Source organism: Alligator sinensis, unplaced genomic scaffold, assembly GCF_000455745.1.
Source record: "Alligator sinensis unplaced genomic scaffold, ASM45574v1 scaffold1318_2, whole genome shotgun sequence".
Taxonomy (NCBI): Eukaryota; Metazoa; Chordata; order Crocodylia; family Alligatoridae; genus Alligator; species Alligator sinensis.
The window spans coordinates 295,692-313,573 of NW_005843067.1; the positions used below are offsets into that span (position 1 = coordinate 295,692).

Genomic DNA, 17,882 nt, shown 5'->3' on the forward strand with positions numbered 1-17,882 from the left:
CTAAGAAGACATCCTCGCTAGATACTGGCACTTTAATAACCATGTCACCTTTACTCATTGCGGTTTGGCATCTTACATGCATTGGGACTCTGTCCCAAATTGAACCCAGGGAGCATTGGAGGCACTTCTACACAACAAAGAAACAGAAAGAGGATACATCCATGAGGTTCACCATACTCCGGCATGACTCAGTACTGAACCCTTTGGTCCGGAGATCTTTATCTGCAGTTGAGAACAAAGAGGTGGCAAATGTGAGATCAGAGTTCCCATGTTACAAACATATGATGCTACAAAACCCCACTGTACCAGATTCTTCTACTAAATGTCCTTTAAGACTATAAACCTTATATTGGACAGAGGCAATCGTTTGAATTTCCGTCCTCTGCCAGCAGGTAGAAGGGCAAAGCACTGATTCGGTCATGAATTTATGTAGTGGTAGAATGGTAACACTCAGAAACAGGTATCTTGGTTGCCTCAGCAGCAGCCAGCACAATGAGAGCATCAGATTGCTGCTATTGCTTCAACAAAGCATGGCTCCAGGCAGTACCCCAGGGCACCTATACGTGTGCAGCAAGACTGCTCCAACGCATTTTAATTACAGTGCATCAGAGCAGACTTAAGCAATCGAGTCTGCTGGAGCATGGCAATTACTGCGCTCCAGCAGACTCCAGCAGCACATGTATCAGAGGCCCCCTGCTGAAAAATGGCTGTTGGTATGCTTTAACTAAAGCTCATTTGATGAGTTTTAGTTAAAGTGCCCCTGCCACCATTTTTCAGCACAGGGACACTGATACATGTGATGCTCTGGGTCCTTTGATTAGAGCGGCTCTTGGACCTGCTCTAATTAAAGCACCCCTTCCCCCCCACACTTCTGAAGCATGTGTATAAACACCCCTAGATTGTAGAGGGCTGGGCATGAAACATCAAATTCAGCCTGTGAGGACAACAGGTCCAACCAAGTTACATGGTGCTCACTTTTCAATACTTACGCTTGTTTATAATTCTGTTAAGGATGGTCTGCAGCTCTTGGACACTGATCTCCATATCCTGGAAGAAAGGAAGAAATAAAATCTTTCATTGCTGTAGTATCTGCTGATTCCTGGGATGCTTAACATGATACACAAATTACACAGAGGACTACCTGTGGCTGATTTGCAGCCATGCTAATCAGTTGACGTGGTAGGTGAGGAGAACGAGTGAACAATACTCTGTCCAGCTGAACTTTCAGGAGGAGCTTTATGGCAGCAAAATGCAATCAGTTACATTTCAATTTGGCTAGAACATCCTGGGCCAAATTCTATTTCTGTTAGAAATAATTCCCATAAGATCTTAATTTATAAAGCGAGAAGGGACCTAGTCCAGCTATATAACGTAGGGTACAGAATCCCTCAGTAATTTCTGCACTGAGGCCACAACTCCTGTTTGAGTTATAGCAAATCTTGTAAAAGAGATCCAGTCTTGACTAAAGACCTCACGTGCCAGATAATCCATCATATCTGCAGCTAGGTGTTCCACTCGGTTCTGGCTTTTACCCTTTCATGAATGGAAGAGAATACGTACCTCTCCAGCAAGCTGCTTGAAAAGTTGCTTGAAGCTTGAATCGATCTCGCTTTCAGAAAGCACTTTCTGAGGAAACAGAAGAGTTAGGAAGGCAGAGCTGACATTTGGATCAGCTGTTTCTCAAGAGAACTAAATAGATAGCACAGGGCAGGCTTGTGGCAGGGAAGTGTATACATCACGGACATTTGTTGGTGGGTGATGACAGAGTAGGAGGATATAGAAACAGTAAGGATTTCATGGTGAGTAATATGGATTCTAGTGGCTGACTACTGTCAAGCAGCAGATTCAAATTTGAATCCTACACTCACCCTCATATTCCTTATACTAGTTGGGGTAGTTGTTCAGTGGAAATTATCCATGTGGCCTCTGAAGGAGTTTCATAGATTCATAAAAGTTAGGGGCTGGAAGGGACCTCAGAGATCATCAGGTCCAGCCCCCCTGCTCAAGGCAGGAAAGACTGCTGAGGTCAGATGAGGTTTGGTCACTCTAGCAAAACCCTGTCAGCATTAAATTAGATCACTTAGACAAGTCCAGTTCTCCCAGAGAAGAGAGAGAGCACAGGAGTTGAAGACAGTAAAACTTTAAGGCCTTTTGCTAAATCAGTGTTCAACCTGAGCCTTCTGCTTTTTCAGGCCTCAGGTTACTTGACCCAACCTCAGCAAATGAGAGGAGTCGTAATATATGGATAGAGTGAAGGTACTGAACGAGATGAATCTTTACCCGTGTGTAGACAGACACGCCACTATTAGCTACTGAGATCTGGCTATTTTACTGGCAAGGGCAAGCACTGGCATGCACCTTGTTGCTGGGGGAAAGTAAAATAATGAAACTCCTGGTGAGAAGAATGCATGTATGAGGAAGGAACCTATTACGATTAAATAGATGAATGGAGCTACTTCAATGCAGCCACAGGCTGTGAAGAAAAACAAGTGACTGCACACGAACTCTCAGTGGTCTGAAGCATTTAAGGTGATTCTGAAGCCTGTGTTCTTGCAGACGTCTGTGGACAACCAGGGATTCTTACCTCATCTGGAAGGTTGGCTTGGATTTTATCATCCAGTTCCCTGCAGAAAGACAGATAGAAATTCCATGAAGGAAACATTGGGTTGGAAGGGTCATCAACGCCCAACAGAAGAAAATGTGGCAAGAGAGATACTGTATGTTCAAGACATGTGGACATGCATCATTGCTGTCCACCAGCCCTCAAGGGGGCAAGAGACACTTCAGACATGTCATGGAAATCCCAAACCCTTATGAACCCTGAGAGACAGACCAAAAGATCTTTGGATTTGGAGGCTGCAGTGATCCACTGTATCAACTCTTTCATGCCTCTCTTGCATACTAGCTTCCACAGCCATACTGGCTGAAATTATAGTCTGTCTAGGACAGATGGGTATGTGTCACATTCCTCTTTAAGAAACAGAAATACATTCTCCGGGGACACATAGCGACTGCAAAAACTGATATTTTAAGTACATGACTTAATAAAACCCAGACTCCCATTTAAACAGCAGCCCTATAAAAGAGCCTTGATATTACAGAAAGCCAGCATCCCTTAGGAAAAGCAAATATGGGTATCTCCTGAGTGTGCCTTATCTCACTGGCTTCTGGGATCCATTCCTGGAAATTAACTACTGGTTCAGACAAGCCATGAGACTTACTCAGTTCCAGCTGTTTTCTCAGAGAAGAACCTGATGACAAAATCTCCCTCCTTGTTGGGTTCAAAGGTAGAAGGCACAACGACATATTCTCCTGGAGGCAATGTGAAGCGTGTGCTGACTTCCCGAAGGTTTATGAACTGCTCTGAGCGAGCTCGCGAAGCATTCGCCAGGAAGAAGTCTCGTTTCAGGTGGACCCCTGGCTGGCCCACGTGCTACCAGAGAAAGACACACACACACACACACACACACACACACACACACACACAGACAGAGTCATCCCATCAGATAGCAGTTGAAGCCCAACATGGTTTGGAGGAGAGCAGATGTCTTCTGTAGGCACAGTGGTCAAGCCACTTGCATTTTCCCTCTATACACTTGATTTAGGAACTGTTATGCAACGTTATCCTTGCCAGAAGGCATAATTTAAATGCACATTACCCATGGTGAGCATCTGTTGAATGAACTGTCATACGTACCTCAGGAGGAACCTGCAGAGACAGAAATAAAAGTCAGTGAGTTGCAAAGAATCTCATGTTCTATCAGCCAACAAGAGAAAGACAGCTCAGCCATCATCCTCTGCATTCCCATAATTGCAATTTCAGATATTCCTGGATCAGGGAACCCTGGAAAAAAGGGATTGTGGCAATGCCGTTTTATTTACCTCGTAGACAGCAAAGCCAATGGTCTCCATGTCCTTCCCAAGTCGCCGTTCCTTGCGACGATGCTTCTGCATAAGCGCCAGGAGGAAGCTGCAGCCCTGCTCTTTCCTGTAGTTATTGTCATCGTCATCCACCTCTTCTAGCCGGATTTTAAACTGAGGGTTGATCCAGAATGTGGCTGAAAAGTGGGAACAGGAGTGGAAAGGAGTAAATAAAGAATATGGTGGTCGGTAATGGACTGGCAACCTTCATGACCAAAGTGTTGACAGTTATTCATAGCTTCATATCAACCATAAAAGTAAGTATCCATTAAAAAATAAGGAAACTCTCCTTTCTAGTTTTTTTGCAGGCCTGGGTCTGTAGAGTAGCTGTGTCAAACATACGACCTGGAGGCCAGATCTGGCCCACAGACTCTCTGTCCAGCCCTCTGGGCTATTGGTAGGCACTGAAAATTGGGGAGGCCATGCTCTTTTGTAGAATCCAGAACCCTTTGGCCCCACTAAGCATAGCCATTAGCAGCAAGCTTGGCTCACTTCTGTTGCCCCAGACCCACTGTCCTGGCCACCACTTTCACTGCTGGCAGATCCTCCAGGCCTGCAGTGGTCACTGCAGCTGCCGTCACGCTGGATCAGATCTCACACCCACAAGAAGCCCAACAGTTTGGATCCAGGCCAGGGTCCCAGGTGAGTTGGACACCTCTGGTGTAGAGCATGTTGCCAGTGAATTAACAACATGGCCCCCAAGGGGTGGAAAAATTGCCACATCTCAGTATAAACTGCTCTAACAACCAATGGCAGACTAATTTGATACAATTATGGCATCCAGCTGGGCAAGGGCTACAACTTTAGAGCAACATGAAACATTGCCTGGTCTTACCTGGGAAGTTCCTGCAGCCCCCAGCTGTGCTCCCACGCCGCCAAGTGCCGTCATAAAGCACCGTATTCCACTTGCGATATTTCTGCGATGTCAGCGCATCTGGGGTTAGGTTACAGATCTCCAGGCGGGTGAACTCTCTCAGGAAATCCTGGAAAGACATCCTGTGAAGAAAGAAGTCCAGCAAGATAACCCAGGTATCGGTAACAGTATATATGCACACAGGACAAAAATCTCTCCCAAGACCCATGGTGCTTTCAATGATCGGGCTTTCTGGAGGCTCCTGAAGTCTCACAAAGAATGGAAATCATTGTTTCATTATACCACTTTGCCAATTCATGTCTTTGTTCCTTGTTTGTAGGTTATAGGCAAATTAAGACCTTACTGTTTTGGATTTATTGCTTCTTCCAAATCCCACAACACTTCCAACTGTTTCAAAAGCTTTCATAATTGTTGATAGTCTATAGTAGCACTGTTCGTTATCTTATAGGACCCATTTTTATAGGGCCAAATCCTCAGATGGTATAAATCAGCCTGGCTCCATCGCTTTCATCGCTACCCTGATTTACACCAGTTGGTACAGCAGGTCAGCAAAGTTCTGGGGCATGAGGGATACAGTCTTCAGTGGTACAAACCAAGGGTGCTGACAAACATGCAGCTCCCCGGTCTAATTTATGGTGCTTCACAGAAAGTGCCATGAGTTAGACTGACCCTCCCAGCCCAACAAATGTCCACTGTTGGGTAGGGAGGGCGGAGAATCAAGCTCCTCTTTGGAGCTGATTGAGAGAAGCTGTGTATCTGCAGCCTCTTCCCTAGCCCCACCCCCTCTCCCAGCTCTGGTGTTGGCTCGGGATGGGAGGGGGAGAAAGCAAGGGAGGGGAAGTCTATTCTGGGGTTTGGCCAGCCTGTGCTAGAGTGGTGTGGGGGGGGAGGCAGGTGGTTTGGAGACCCATGGGGGTGAGGGGGCTCCAATTCACCTGCCCCACCCTCCAGTGCAGGCTGGGCAAACCCCAGACAGAACTTCCTCCCGTCCCATCCTGAAGACAGCACCGTGGACAGGGCTGGGCTGAAGCAGCAGCTCAGCACTGGGCAGGCACTAACAATTTAATGAAGGCGCTCTGCTCTGGAGTGCCTTCATCTGAACCCTCATGTATTGGGCATTTTTTAAAACACTCTGCAGCCATGCTTTCCCATCAGTGCACGGCTGTAGAGCACTTTCAGTGGCTGATCATGCAACAAAACATCACTTCTGTCAGTGCCCCAAGTTATTCTGGTGATTTTTCCCTGTATCAGATGACTATGGGCAGCCACATGCCAGTCCCAAGAAATGTGAGAGGGAAGGATTTCTTGAGGTGATCTCTTTTATTGGACCGACAATGTAGTTGGGATAAAGTTAGACAAGCTTTCGAATGCAAAGACATTTTTGTCCGGTCTCACAGAAATACAGAACTGATCCCAGACAACATGGAGATCCAGGGGTGCATGTGTGTGTGTGTAAAACCCGTTTTAAGCTTCCTCTTATGAATCCCAATTGACTTGGAGAGCGCATCACACTTTCTACTTACCAGAACTCTCCATCTTCCATTCTAACCATTAGCTGCTGTCTCATAGATGGCTCCACTGAGTTCCACTCAGAAGAACTGCAGGGCAAAACAAATCAAACATGCAATGAATCTGAAAGCTTGAACAACTCTTCAAATTTGGGGGAGTGCAAGTGCAATTCAGTTGGCTTAATAGTGACACCAATTACAGACAGAGCTAATCAGCTCACATCACTTATTAGTACGAAAAATATTACTGTTACTGGCTTCTGATACATGATCTTGACTCCCAGCGTTGGTCATGCTATCATTCAACAGAGTTTGTTTTTAGTTTCACAATGGATCTCGGCTGTAGGATCTTACATGTACTACTGCTTTGGCAAAAAGAAACTGTTTTGATTTCATAGATTTCATAGACATTTGGGCTGGAAGGGACCCCGGAGGACCATCGAGTCCAGCCCCCTGCCCCAGGGGCAGGAAGTCAGCAGGGACCATAGGATCCCAGCAAGATAACAATCCAAATGTGTCTTGAAGGCAATCAAAGTGGGTGTTTGAACCACCTCTGGTGGCAGCCTATTCCAAACCTTGGGGGCTTGGACAGTGAAGAAGTTCTTTCTTATGTCCAGCCTGAATCGGTCGCAGAGGAGTTTGTGACTGTTCAACCTTGTCATCCCTTGGGGCGCTCTGGTGAACAGACGTTCCCCCAGATCTTGATGAGCACCCCTGATAAACTTATAGGTGGCCACCAAATCACCCCTGAGCCCGCGCTTTTCCAGGCTGAAGAGTCCCATGGCTCTCAGCCTCTTATCATATGGTCTGTTTTCCTGACCTCTGATCATGTGCGTGGCTCTTCTCTGTACCCTCTCAAGCTTTTCCACGTCCTTTTTGAATTGTGGAGCCCAAAACTGGACGCAGTACTCCAGCTGTGGCCTCACCAAGGCCAAATACAGTGGGAGAATGACGTCCCGGGATTTGCTTGAGAAGCATCTATGGATGCAAACCAGCGTTTTGCTCACTTCACTAGCTGCAGCATCGCACTGAAGACTCATGTTCATCTTGTGGTCAATTTTTTTGTAATTTTTTTCATAATGCTTTACAATACGCGTTGCACATGGGTGGGTCACTAGGGACCCAGAACTAAATCATAAATAGGTCACTATAAACACTACACCACTTAAATACACAGATCAAAGAAGAAGCTTATACAGTAGAGAGAGAGGACAGTAGCCAAGGCCCATGGGCAGCTTCAGGAAAGTCCCCACAGATTCTATCCTACCTGAAAGGCAACTCCTCCATGTTCTTTCACAGAGGAGGCCTTTCAGAGGGCAGCATAGCTCCATTAAAGGTTAGTTGGGGAAAACAGATCCCAGTGACAAAGGCACAGACAGTAGCGTTTATTCTGAGATCATGGATTTGGCTTGCTGGATGAGATCTTCTGCTTTGATCTGTAGAAATCTTTAATGGTGGCTTAATGATTTTGAGATGGAGCTTGATTGGTTCAAAGTGTTATAGGATGTGGTTGCCTGTGGTAACCTGTGTTGTCACAACTTGTGTTCTCATTCCTGTGTTCTCACAGCTTTCTCAAGCAAACACCATGAGAACATTTTATGTAGATGGCATCAGGGAGTATTTTTCTCTTCCTGCTCTTAAAGTCAATCCTTACTTGTCACTCCAGGGTCCAGTCCACTCCACTTCTCCCCATGGGTTCCTCATTCGAATTAAATTAACAGTCTGCCCCCGGTAGTTAACCTGCAATCACCATAGATGCCCTGTGAGACCACAGCACATGCTTCCTGGAGTATTTTTAAAAGCGTAACAAGCAGCATGAGGAAGGGGGAAGAATAGGTGAGAAACTGAATGCAAAACAGCCTTTGCATTCTGCAGCGTGTCATGCAAAACACAGATGTTGTTGCAAGGGATGCTACAGAAAACAAAGCTAAAAATGGTTCACACAGCAAAACAGCTCTTATCCTCAAGGCCTGCGCGTAGATACACTGCCGCAAGCTGTTGTGTAAGGGCTTAGTTACAATGGTTATCAGGGCATTACTGGCTGCAGTCAGGTCTAAACAATTCAAGCTAGGAAGGTTCTGACCTTACTGGAGACATTGTTTTCGAGAGGCATTGTCAGACAAACCAGACCAGCATTTAAGGGTTTGTTTTGAAGGAGTTTTATGAATATTACAAAGGCTGAATATTATACAAACATATTTCCGAGAAGATGTTTAGAAAAGAAACGTGTGGAAGAGCACTGTGTTTTAGAACAGACAAGCATCGCTTCATGACCTTAGGATCATACGAAAGTAGGGCTGGAAGGGACCTCGTGAGGTCATCTGGTCTGGCCCCCAGCTCAAGGCAGGATCATTCTGATAAAACCATCCCAGCCAAGTGACTGTCTAGCCTGCCCTTGAAAGTTTCCAGGGATCTGGGTGGTGGGGAATGCATGTACAGGCAACCCCCACTTAACACTGTTTAGTGTTATTTCACTATAACGCTCATTTTACATTGATACCTGGTTCTACTTAGCACTCTGAGAGTTTCATTATAATGCTCACAGTTGCCATCTTAGTTCGTCAAAAACTTTCAGTTTCGCTTAATGCTATTTCCACTTAATGCTTGTTTTTTTGGGACCCAATTGAGTGCTAAGCGGGGTTGCCTGTAGTCATTCTGAAGTGAATGGAACTCTAAAAATAACATCAACTTTGATCTTCCTAAAACGTTACCAAGTAGCACACAAACGTGGATTTATGCAGCGTATGTGATCATACAAATAACTATCCAGGGTAAAATCTGATTTAAGTGATCACCCAGAATTACTTTAAAAAAAAAAGAAGTCTGGCTGTATCTAGCTCCAATTTGTGCAGTGTTAACTTAAACCAGTTAGTTGCTGGCTGAAACAAAGATCCTTCTTGCAGAGTTGTGATATTTTTATCCCGACACACATCTGTAAAACCATGCTGGTGGGCATGTGGCTAAAACAGCGTGTGGGAGAAAGGCGGCTACCGTTTCTCATGCACAGTAGCACATGTTGGGTGGGATTAGGCCGTTAGCTGATGGTCCCCTGTTACATCAGACAGAGAAACAGGAAGTTCTCCGGTTGTTTCCTACAAAGCAGCCATCTTGCGACAAACTGCATATGTGCCACTAGGATCGGCTGGAACAGCTCAGGTTAGACACCGAAGCAGGAATACGCCCCTCTGCTGTTTGACTTCATCCAAGCCCGATGACTTCATGATAAACAGAGCAATTAGGATTCCTTCCAAGGGGCCTGCAAAACCTTCCTGGCTGCCACATAAAGCATTATCTTTTAGGAGTGTTTTCCCCAACATACTCTCAGACAGTCATTGTTCCAACCCACAGCCTGCTGCTCTGAGAATGGGACATATCATTATTCTCATCGCACGGGAAAGTCATTGCGAGGTCACCTGGAGACAGAGTTGAGAGCAAAACCCGGAGTGATGCTGTTTGCCTTCAAACTAACGGACAACAACTGCCCGCCTTGCTGCTCCTCAGAGAGTGTTTGAGACAGGAAGACTTTACCTGTTTGGCACCCGTGACCGAGTAGGCATGCCCCTTCACCAGTTTTTTGAATGTAACAGACTCCATGTCGAGAACACTTGAAATCTAAATGAAAAAAGCCAACAAGAATGAGCATTCAAGGCAGCAGTGGTTTTTGCCGCCCTGCCTAAGAGGAAAGCAGATGGAAACTCAAGCTTGGCCTCTACGCAGAGCGTCAAACCCAGCTCATAACAGCAGGATGAGCTCATAACAGCGGGATCATTCAGCCTCGTACACAGAGTCAGGGCTCATCCCCTTAGGAGTCCTGACTCTCAACTGCAGTTGGATGACTCATGCCCAGCTACTCGTGGCCTGTTGGCTACCCTCTCCTTGATTCTGATTTCTTCACACTGCAGAGAGAGCTCCTTGGCCTCATACGGGACTTGCAGGGAAGCAGCAGCTGTCTGCTCAACACTTCCTACCCTGGAGCCAGGCTAGAACTGATACGACACCTTGACTCAGTGCCTTGGACTGCTGATCCTGCCTCTCATCTGACACTCAGTCTGGAGAGCCTGAAACATGTCTAGATTAAGGGCAGCATCCAATTGCACGTCAGCACCTTTCACCAGAGCGCACATATGTCCAGGCTGGCCCAGAATGCTGGAAGTCTCCCTCTGCTTGCAGTTAAGTGCCTTTGCCAAATGAGCTGAGTAAGTGAAAAACTAGATGCAGCTATTTTCCAAAAATCTAGAGACAGAGGCAGGGAGACCCCAGGAGTCAGGCCTCAAAGCAAAATCCCAGCCTGAAGGAAGGATGGTTTGTTTTTCAGAGCACTCTATGCACGTGCTATAGCAGCAGTCCTCAACCTTTTTCAGACTCAAGGTACCTTTTGTTAGGCTTGAGGCACCCCTTGGAAGTTGCCAGCTCTTAGGTTTTCTCTTGTTTTTTGATGACAGAAAAAAGCTAGACCACAACAGGTCGGGATGTTTGCAACACTGTGAATTCTTATTTGAAATCCCTGCGTTTATCTTGCGAATCGCATTTGCACATCTAACAGTGCTAACATTGTGTGGCACCCTTGAAAGGATCTGAAGGTATCCGAGAGTGCCACAGCACCATGTTTGAGAATCATTACACTATAGCCTAGTGGCTCCAACCTCTAGATGGGCAGTGAATGATCAGATGTGGGATCGTATTTATCATTCTTTCGAAATGCAGCGCTTCTGAAATGCGACTTGAGGCCTTGGGAATCCTGATATGGCACCAATGTGACTCAGCACAAGATGAATGCTGCCTTTGTCTCCAAAGGTTCAAAGTCGTTCTGGAACAGAGCTCCCTTTTTTTAATGTATTTGGATTTGAGAGCCTACTGGGGATCCTGCCAACAGCATGATACCCAGAAGTAATATGGCAAGGCCTGGTGGAGCTGGAGGGCCAAGATGCCCTTAGGAGCTGGTTTTGGTGGTGGTCTTCTGGGTATTGGTCTTTTTCCTTTGGTGCATCACTTTGTTCCTGAGGGCCCTGCCACACATTCAAATTGAAGCTGGATAGAAACCAGCTATCATGTTACACCTTTTCAGGCACTAATTTTCCAGCTGCTTGGCTCTTTTTTCAGTCTGGATGGGCATTTTTCTGGCTTGACAATTACTTTGCACGTGTGACTGGTCTTACTTTGTATGTGTAACCAGTCTAATTTATTGCATGATTAACCAGTTCATTGCATAATACATGTAACATGTGGCAGGGGCCTTATGAATGCAGTGCCCCCTGCCAAAAGGCTGGCAGCCAAAAGACTGCTAGATCAGGGAAGCCCTTGGGGAATCTGAGCAGCCCCCAAACACATTCAGATAGCCTGAGACTTGCTTCCTTCTCCTCCCCCCTCCCTAGCATCTCGCAAAAAGGATTGTGCTGACCCTACAAAACAAGAACTCACATCAATGGAGCAGCCAAGCAAGGACCCCTTCTCCAAGGCTTTCAGAATGACCTGGTAGAGGTCGCTGGGGGGTTTCCGAAGCTCGTACCATTCAGTGACACCCCCAGTGAAATCTTCAAATCCCTCTGAGGTGCTTCCCCCGGAGAGAGCTTCATAGCAGCCATTCACCCTGAACACAAAAGAAGGCGGAGCGTTAAAGTTTTCCCATTCCCAAAATGCACCTGGGTTACATAAGAAACACTGACCAGCCAAGAGAAGCTATTACACAGCAGCGGTGGACATGCCCCAGCCTACTTACTTGGCATAAGCTTTCTCCAACAGGGCGCTCCAGAACTCATTACCCTCTGCCGAGTGCACGAAAAGCAGCTTGCCGTCCTTTGTCGGGAGGTAGTCGTCCACCACGACGTCCACCCATTCCCCAAACTGCCAGATCTGCCACGAGGAGAAAGAGGGAGATGGATGCAAAATGATCATGAGAAACGAGCTGGGTGTTTTTATATCAGCCTCATCACTGTAGCATTGTCCTTAATGTACTTCTGAAAGGCAACTCATTAACAGCTGGCCTGCATGGTTCATTGCATGGGTGACTGGTGCCACCTTAGTCAGGGGGGGCACATGCCCCCCCAACGACCAGTCAGCGATTGGGGGAGGGGCAGGGGGGTTCCCCCTGGCCAATATTGCTGACCAGGAAGCGGCCACAGCACTCCCGCAAGTGGCCACAGCGCTATATCCGGCACTCCCACACCCTGGCCAGCACCGGTTCTCCTGCCTGCCCATTGCCTAAGCAGGAAGTGCAACTGGTCAGGGGTGCAACAGCACTCTCGGGGGGGAACGTGCACCCCCATGCACCCCCTACGTATTGCCACTGGTTCATTCTCTGGCTCTCAGCTTCTCCCCAGGGGAAGAACCGCATGCGCATTATCTATACCATCATGGAAAATACCACTTAAAGGTTCCTGCAAGATAAAACCTTTGTGAAAGGATAACCATCATACCACTGTGTAAGCACATGGACCCTGATCAGATAAAAACACTGCCAACTAAGCTGTAGCCAGAGCTATTCACCCTAGAGGGTCAAGAGTGCAGATGCTATAGCAATGAGGATCACAGTTTTTGTCCAACTTCCTGAGCACTCCCAGGCACAGAGATTTGGGGAAGTGCCCAGGCTCACCTGCTACTGTTGATGCGCAAAAGCAGTTGTCATTACCCCCATCCAGGTTTGCAAAACAAAAGTATGATCAGCAGCGCATAAGAGGCTAGCCTTCTAGTTAATGGGCTAAAGGGACAGGGAATCTCACGCCAACAGCAGGGTAGAGATGCACCTTATAGACTAAGTCCAGCCCATGGGGCCATGGGCAGATCTACGATTTTAAAAAGGGGGGGGTGCAAGCAGTGAGGTGCATCATCACATTTAACACAACATATTGGGGGTTGGCCTAGATGTGACCTCCTGAGTTCCCTTCCAACCCTCATTTTCTATGATTCTATGATATTTTTGTCTAGGTAAAAAGAAAATAGAGGCTTCACTAATATGTTAGGGGCCTAAGACTATATTAGGCAATTTAAGATCAAAGCAAAAAACAAATAACTTTATTAGGACATCCATTAATTTGCCGTATCATATATTATGTATAGAAACACAACAAACTAGGCAAATATAATGAGATGTTTCTTTAGTCCTGTAGTCATCAGAATTAAATGGAGCTCTTTTTCAGATTGAGAAGATCTTGCTAATTTGAGCTTCACTGAAAGTTTATTTTCTCACCTGAGTTAAGGTTTTTAGCTGGAGTTAAAAACAGTCTGAAGGTTTGTGAAACAGGAGCTAGGTTACCAGAAGCTACTAACAGACAGTGGCATTGCAAAAGGAAGAATAGCTTCATTAGTGGAACCATTTTAAAAAAAGGAGAGGGAGTCATTAGCACCTGTGGAAGGAGGAGTATGGAAGGAATCAGGTAAATTATACTGAGCTATGAAGTCAAGTGACTCCCTCATGGCTGCCTGAATAGAAATGCTGCTGTCACTGCCAGGCAGCTGGTTTTAAACCTGGGGTGGTCCAGTAATCCAAGGGGGGTGCAGCTGCAACCCCCTGGGTCTGCCCCTGCATGGGGCTGCATCATCTGGCCCTTGGAGCTCCTCATTCATATAGAAATTTGATGTTTTGGGGGGTGGCAGGCAGGTTTCCTGGAGAAGTTATGATGTTTCCTTCCTTGGAGGTTTTTAAGCAGAGACTGGACAGGCATCTGCCTGGGATGGGTGAGGAGCAGCGACCCTCCTGTATCTGTGCAAGAGGTTGGACTAGATGACCCTGGAGAGCTCTCCCAACCCTACGGTTTTGATAGTAAGTTAGCTTTTCTCCCTTTCCTCCTTTGCCCTGACCTCATGAATTCCCCACCCTTCTCCATGCCCTCTTTGCTTCTTTTTCCATTTAGCTAATTCGTTTTAGACTCAGGTTGCCCCTCATTAGATTTAAGGCACCCTTTGGAAAATGCCAGCTCTTAGTTTTCACTGGGTTTATTTGTGACTACAAGAAAATAGAGCAATATTTTCCTTGGCAAAGAACACAGAATGAGCACAACAGGTCAGAATGATTTTAACACTTCGGACTACTCTTTGAAATCTCTGGGTTTATCTTGGGAATTATGTTTGCACACCTAACAGTGCTAACATTGCATGGTGCCCTGCGACACCCTTGAAAGGATCATACAGATCAAAGGATCATAGTAGGAGCATTGCCAGCTAGTCAAGGGAATTGATTCTTCCCCTCTATTCAGCACTGGGGAGGCCACATCTGGAGTCCTAGGTCCAGTTTTGGGTCCCCCACTACAGAAAGGATGTGGACACATTGGAGACAGTCCAGCGGAGGGTGACAAAAATAGTGATGGGGTAGGGGGACATGACGTGTGAGGAGAAACTGAGGGAACTGGGCTTCTTTAGTCTGGAGAAGAGAAGACTGAGGGGGGATTGAATAGCAGCCGTCAACTACCTGAAGAGTGGGTCCAAAGAGACAGGAACTGGACTGTTCTCAGCGGTGGCAGATGACAGGACAAGGAGTAATGGGCTCCAGTTGCAGCAAGGAAGTTTAGGTGTCTTATTAGGGAAAACTTTCTCACTAAGAGAGTAGTAAAGCACTGGAAGAGGTTACCCAGAGAGGTGGTGGAAGCTTCATCCTTAGAGGTATTGAAGACCTGGCTAGACAAAGCCCTGGCTGGGATGATCTAGTTGGGGCTGGTCCTGCTTGGAGCAGGGGGCTGGACTAGATGTGACCTCCTGAGGTCCCTTCAACCCTCATTGTCTATGATTCTGAGGTACCCCAGGGTGCTGTGGCACCCTGGTTGAGAATCACCAAGCTAATCACTTTGTAACTAAACCCAGCAGAAAGAAATGGCTGCCATCACATTGTCTGCCATGCATGAGTGCTCGTCCCTTCCCCCTACTCTGCATCTACCATGTTCTCCCATACAACGTGCCACTTTTCCCCCAAAAAAACTAGGTGGTGGAAATTGGAGCGTGCATCATATCTGAGGAAATACTGTAAGGGCAATTTCTTCTGCTTACCAGGGAAAGCAGAAGTAAAGTCTGGACCAACCCACAGGGAGCAGAACGATGAGCAGGCTAGCTCCCTGAATGATGCTACTCAGTGACAGACTACAGGGAAAGCTCTTTTTTCCCACTCTGCCTTTCATACACAAAGTGCATATTATAATCCAGGGTGCATTGTATGTGAGAAAATACAGCATTTACATAATAAGCAGGAACTGTCTGCTACCCTGTGTTTGTTCAATACCAGTAAAACAGGTCCCACAATGGCTGGTCATTAGCTACTACCACCATCACCACGATTATTAAAAACACTAAGCATACATTGCTTTTGTTAGCACATGAGGCTCTCTCTTTTTGAAGAACCTACTCTCCCAAAGAGTTGATTGGCAAAAATTAAATGTGTAGTTTCTCTTTCTCTCTCTCTCTTGCCCAGCAAGAATCCTAATCAATCCTACTTCACTTTTCAGCGTGTCTGTGCAGCTCAGTCCTCACAACAACCCAACACAGCCCATAGAAACTGGCTGCGCTCCAGATCAGTTTTAATGGTCAGCACAAAAAGCCCCACAACAGTTCAGTTCCAGGCTGCCCAGACACCAGGCCTGTCACTGAAGTCAGCCTGGCTTTGTTCCATACGGGCAGAAAGTCAGCGTAGGAGGAGGCACTTACAAAAAGTACCACAGCATTTCAGCAGTTTCTCTGATGTGAGGCAAGGCAGCAGGCCTGGTGTCGTGCTTTTTATTTTATTCAAGGACCCCGATGCTCCGTGATCTTAGACAAAAATCAATCAACCCATTTTAGGTATTCCTCAGACATCCCATTTGCAGCCAGTGAAGCAGGCACACACCATTCAGATAATTTAAAGACATGGAGGAACCGTTATCCCCACACAATTAGAGAAGAATTATTCTGTTACCAGTGCATGTAAACAGGCTAGTAAGAGGTTTACATCCCCGTTTAACAAGTGGAAATTTCAAGACGGGGCGTAATTATTGTGGCAGGACGCTGCTGTGACATTTTCTAAGGTGATCTTGTTATATCAGTATCATCATATTGAATTTCTTTTTATATTAAATATAGGGATTTGTTTCAACACGCCTTGGCTGGACGATCTGGCATTAAGACAGAAACTGAGTCAATACACGTAGCATTTTAAATTTGCAAAATGCTTTGCATACAGAGGGCTGCTGTATAATACAGGCCCCACCTTCTCCCTGTTACTCCACATTGAACATAATCATTTGCCTAGGACTAAAGCATCTGTTCATGAGGTTTTCAAAATGAAAAGCAAGCGACTTTCCGGGAGGGGAAGAATTCACTGCTTCCCCTGGGAGTGGTCTGATGATTGCTCAACCTGGTTGGCAAAAAAAGGACTGGTGCTTTATTTGCGATTTTGTTTGCCTGGCTTTTGTTCTTGATCTGCCTTTGTCTGCCAGAACAAACATCCCTCCCCTACTCAAGCGAAGGAACTTATACACCAAGTCACCTCTCCATTTCTGTTTGGATCAGTTCAGTGGACCAAGTTCTTAAAATCTCTCCCTGTGAGTTACTTCTTCGAGCCCTAGTCATTGTGAGAGCTGGGATCCAAACCCGATCCTGGCTCCTAGCACTGTATGGTTACAGCAGCACACAGCTGTTCCAGACAGGACCAGAGCTCCGTTGTGCTAGGTCAGTGGTTCACAACCTTTTTAGACTCAAGGCACCCCTGGACAGACCTGAACCATCCCTCGGAAAATCCCAGCTCTTAATTGTCACTCTTTAAACTGCAGAAAAATAATGGGGCAGTTTTTCTATTGCAAAGAACTCAGAAAGACCGCAACTATGGATTTCTATGTGAAATCTCTGGGCTTACTTTGTGAATCATGTTTGTAAACCCAACAGTGCTAACATGGTGTGGCAGCCCCTGGCACCCTTGAAAGAATCTCAAAGCACCCCAAGGGAACCAGGTACTGGGCAGACAAACAGGAGAGGTGCTGTCCCTGGACTGAAGAGCCCAAAGGCTCAACAGATGAAGAGCAAGAAGAATGAGAGAGAAAAGGAAAGGATTGCCTACAGTCTGAAGCAGGTTAACGACCGGTCCATGGGGTCGGGGCCCAGAGACCCTTGCCAATCAGGGCCCCCCTGGGAAAAATCTCCCACTCCAGCTCGGGGTTCACATGTGGACAGGTTGGGGCGGTACCTATGACGGCACTGCGGGAAGAGCTGGCCAGGGCCAGGGGCTTCATTTGGTGGACGCCCTAGGGAGCTCTTGGCAGGAGCAATGGACACTGTCAGCCACTGCCACCCTGCCGAGCCAGGATTGCCATGCTCACGTCCCCTGGAACGCGGGGGTGCAACCGCACCAGTCTTCCCATTCATTGCCAAGGGCAGGCGGGGCACAACACAGACCCCCACAGGGGGGGCTCCACCTGCACTCTGGTCAGTAGCAGCAGGTCGCGTGCCCCCCAACCAGGCTGGACCCATGCTGCAAAAAGCCCCAGCAACTTGGCAGCTACCACTTCTGCTGCATTTCTGCAGGCACAGCTGAGTCAGGGCAGGCAATGCCAACTGCACACTGTTGGCTACTGGAGGGCCTGTGTTATCTTTGCTATAGAGAGAGAGGTACAATGCCAGCGCATTCCTGG

General features: G+C 46.9%; 1 protein-coding gene across 1 annotated transcript in view; it reads right to left on the reverse strand.

Moving 5' to 3' along the window:
* CAPN1 (calpain 1) overlaps positions 1-17,882 on the reverse strand; it is a 42,785-nt gene that overhangs the window by 4,216 nt on the left and 20,687 nt on the right. Inside the window, exons 5-17 of the mRNA XM_006037110.3 lie at positions 12,020-12,153; positions 11,722-11,890; positions 9,832-9,915; positions 7,958-8,043; positions 6,319-6,393; positions 4,757-4,917; positions 3,883-4,058; positions 3,698-3,709; positions 3,222-3,433; positions 2,585-2,624; positions 1,561-1,626; positions 990-1,047; positions 158-222 (exon numbers count right to left, since the gene is read on the reverse strand). Coding sequence (XP_006037172.1) covers positions 158-222; positions 990-1,047; positions 1,561-1,626; positions 2,585-2,624; positions 3,222-3,433; positions 3,698-3,709; positions 3,883-4,058; positions 4,757-4,917; positions 6,319-6,393; positions 7,958-8,043; positions 9,832-9,915; positions 11,722-11,890; positions 12,020-12,153 — 1,338 coding nt within the window. The remainder of the gene's footprint in view (positions 1-157; positions 223-989; positions 1,048-1,560; positions 1,627-2,584; positions 2,625-3,221; positions 3,434-3,697; positions 3,710-3,882; positions 4,059-4,756; positions 4,918-6,318; positions 6,394-7,957; positions 8,044-9,831; positions 9,916-11,721; positions 11,891-12,019; positions 12,154-17,882) is intronic.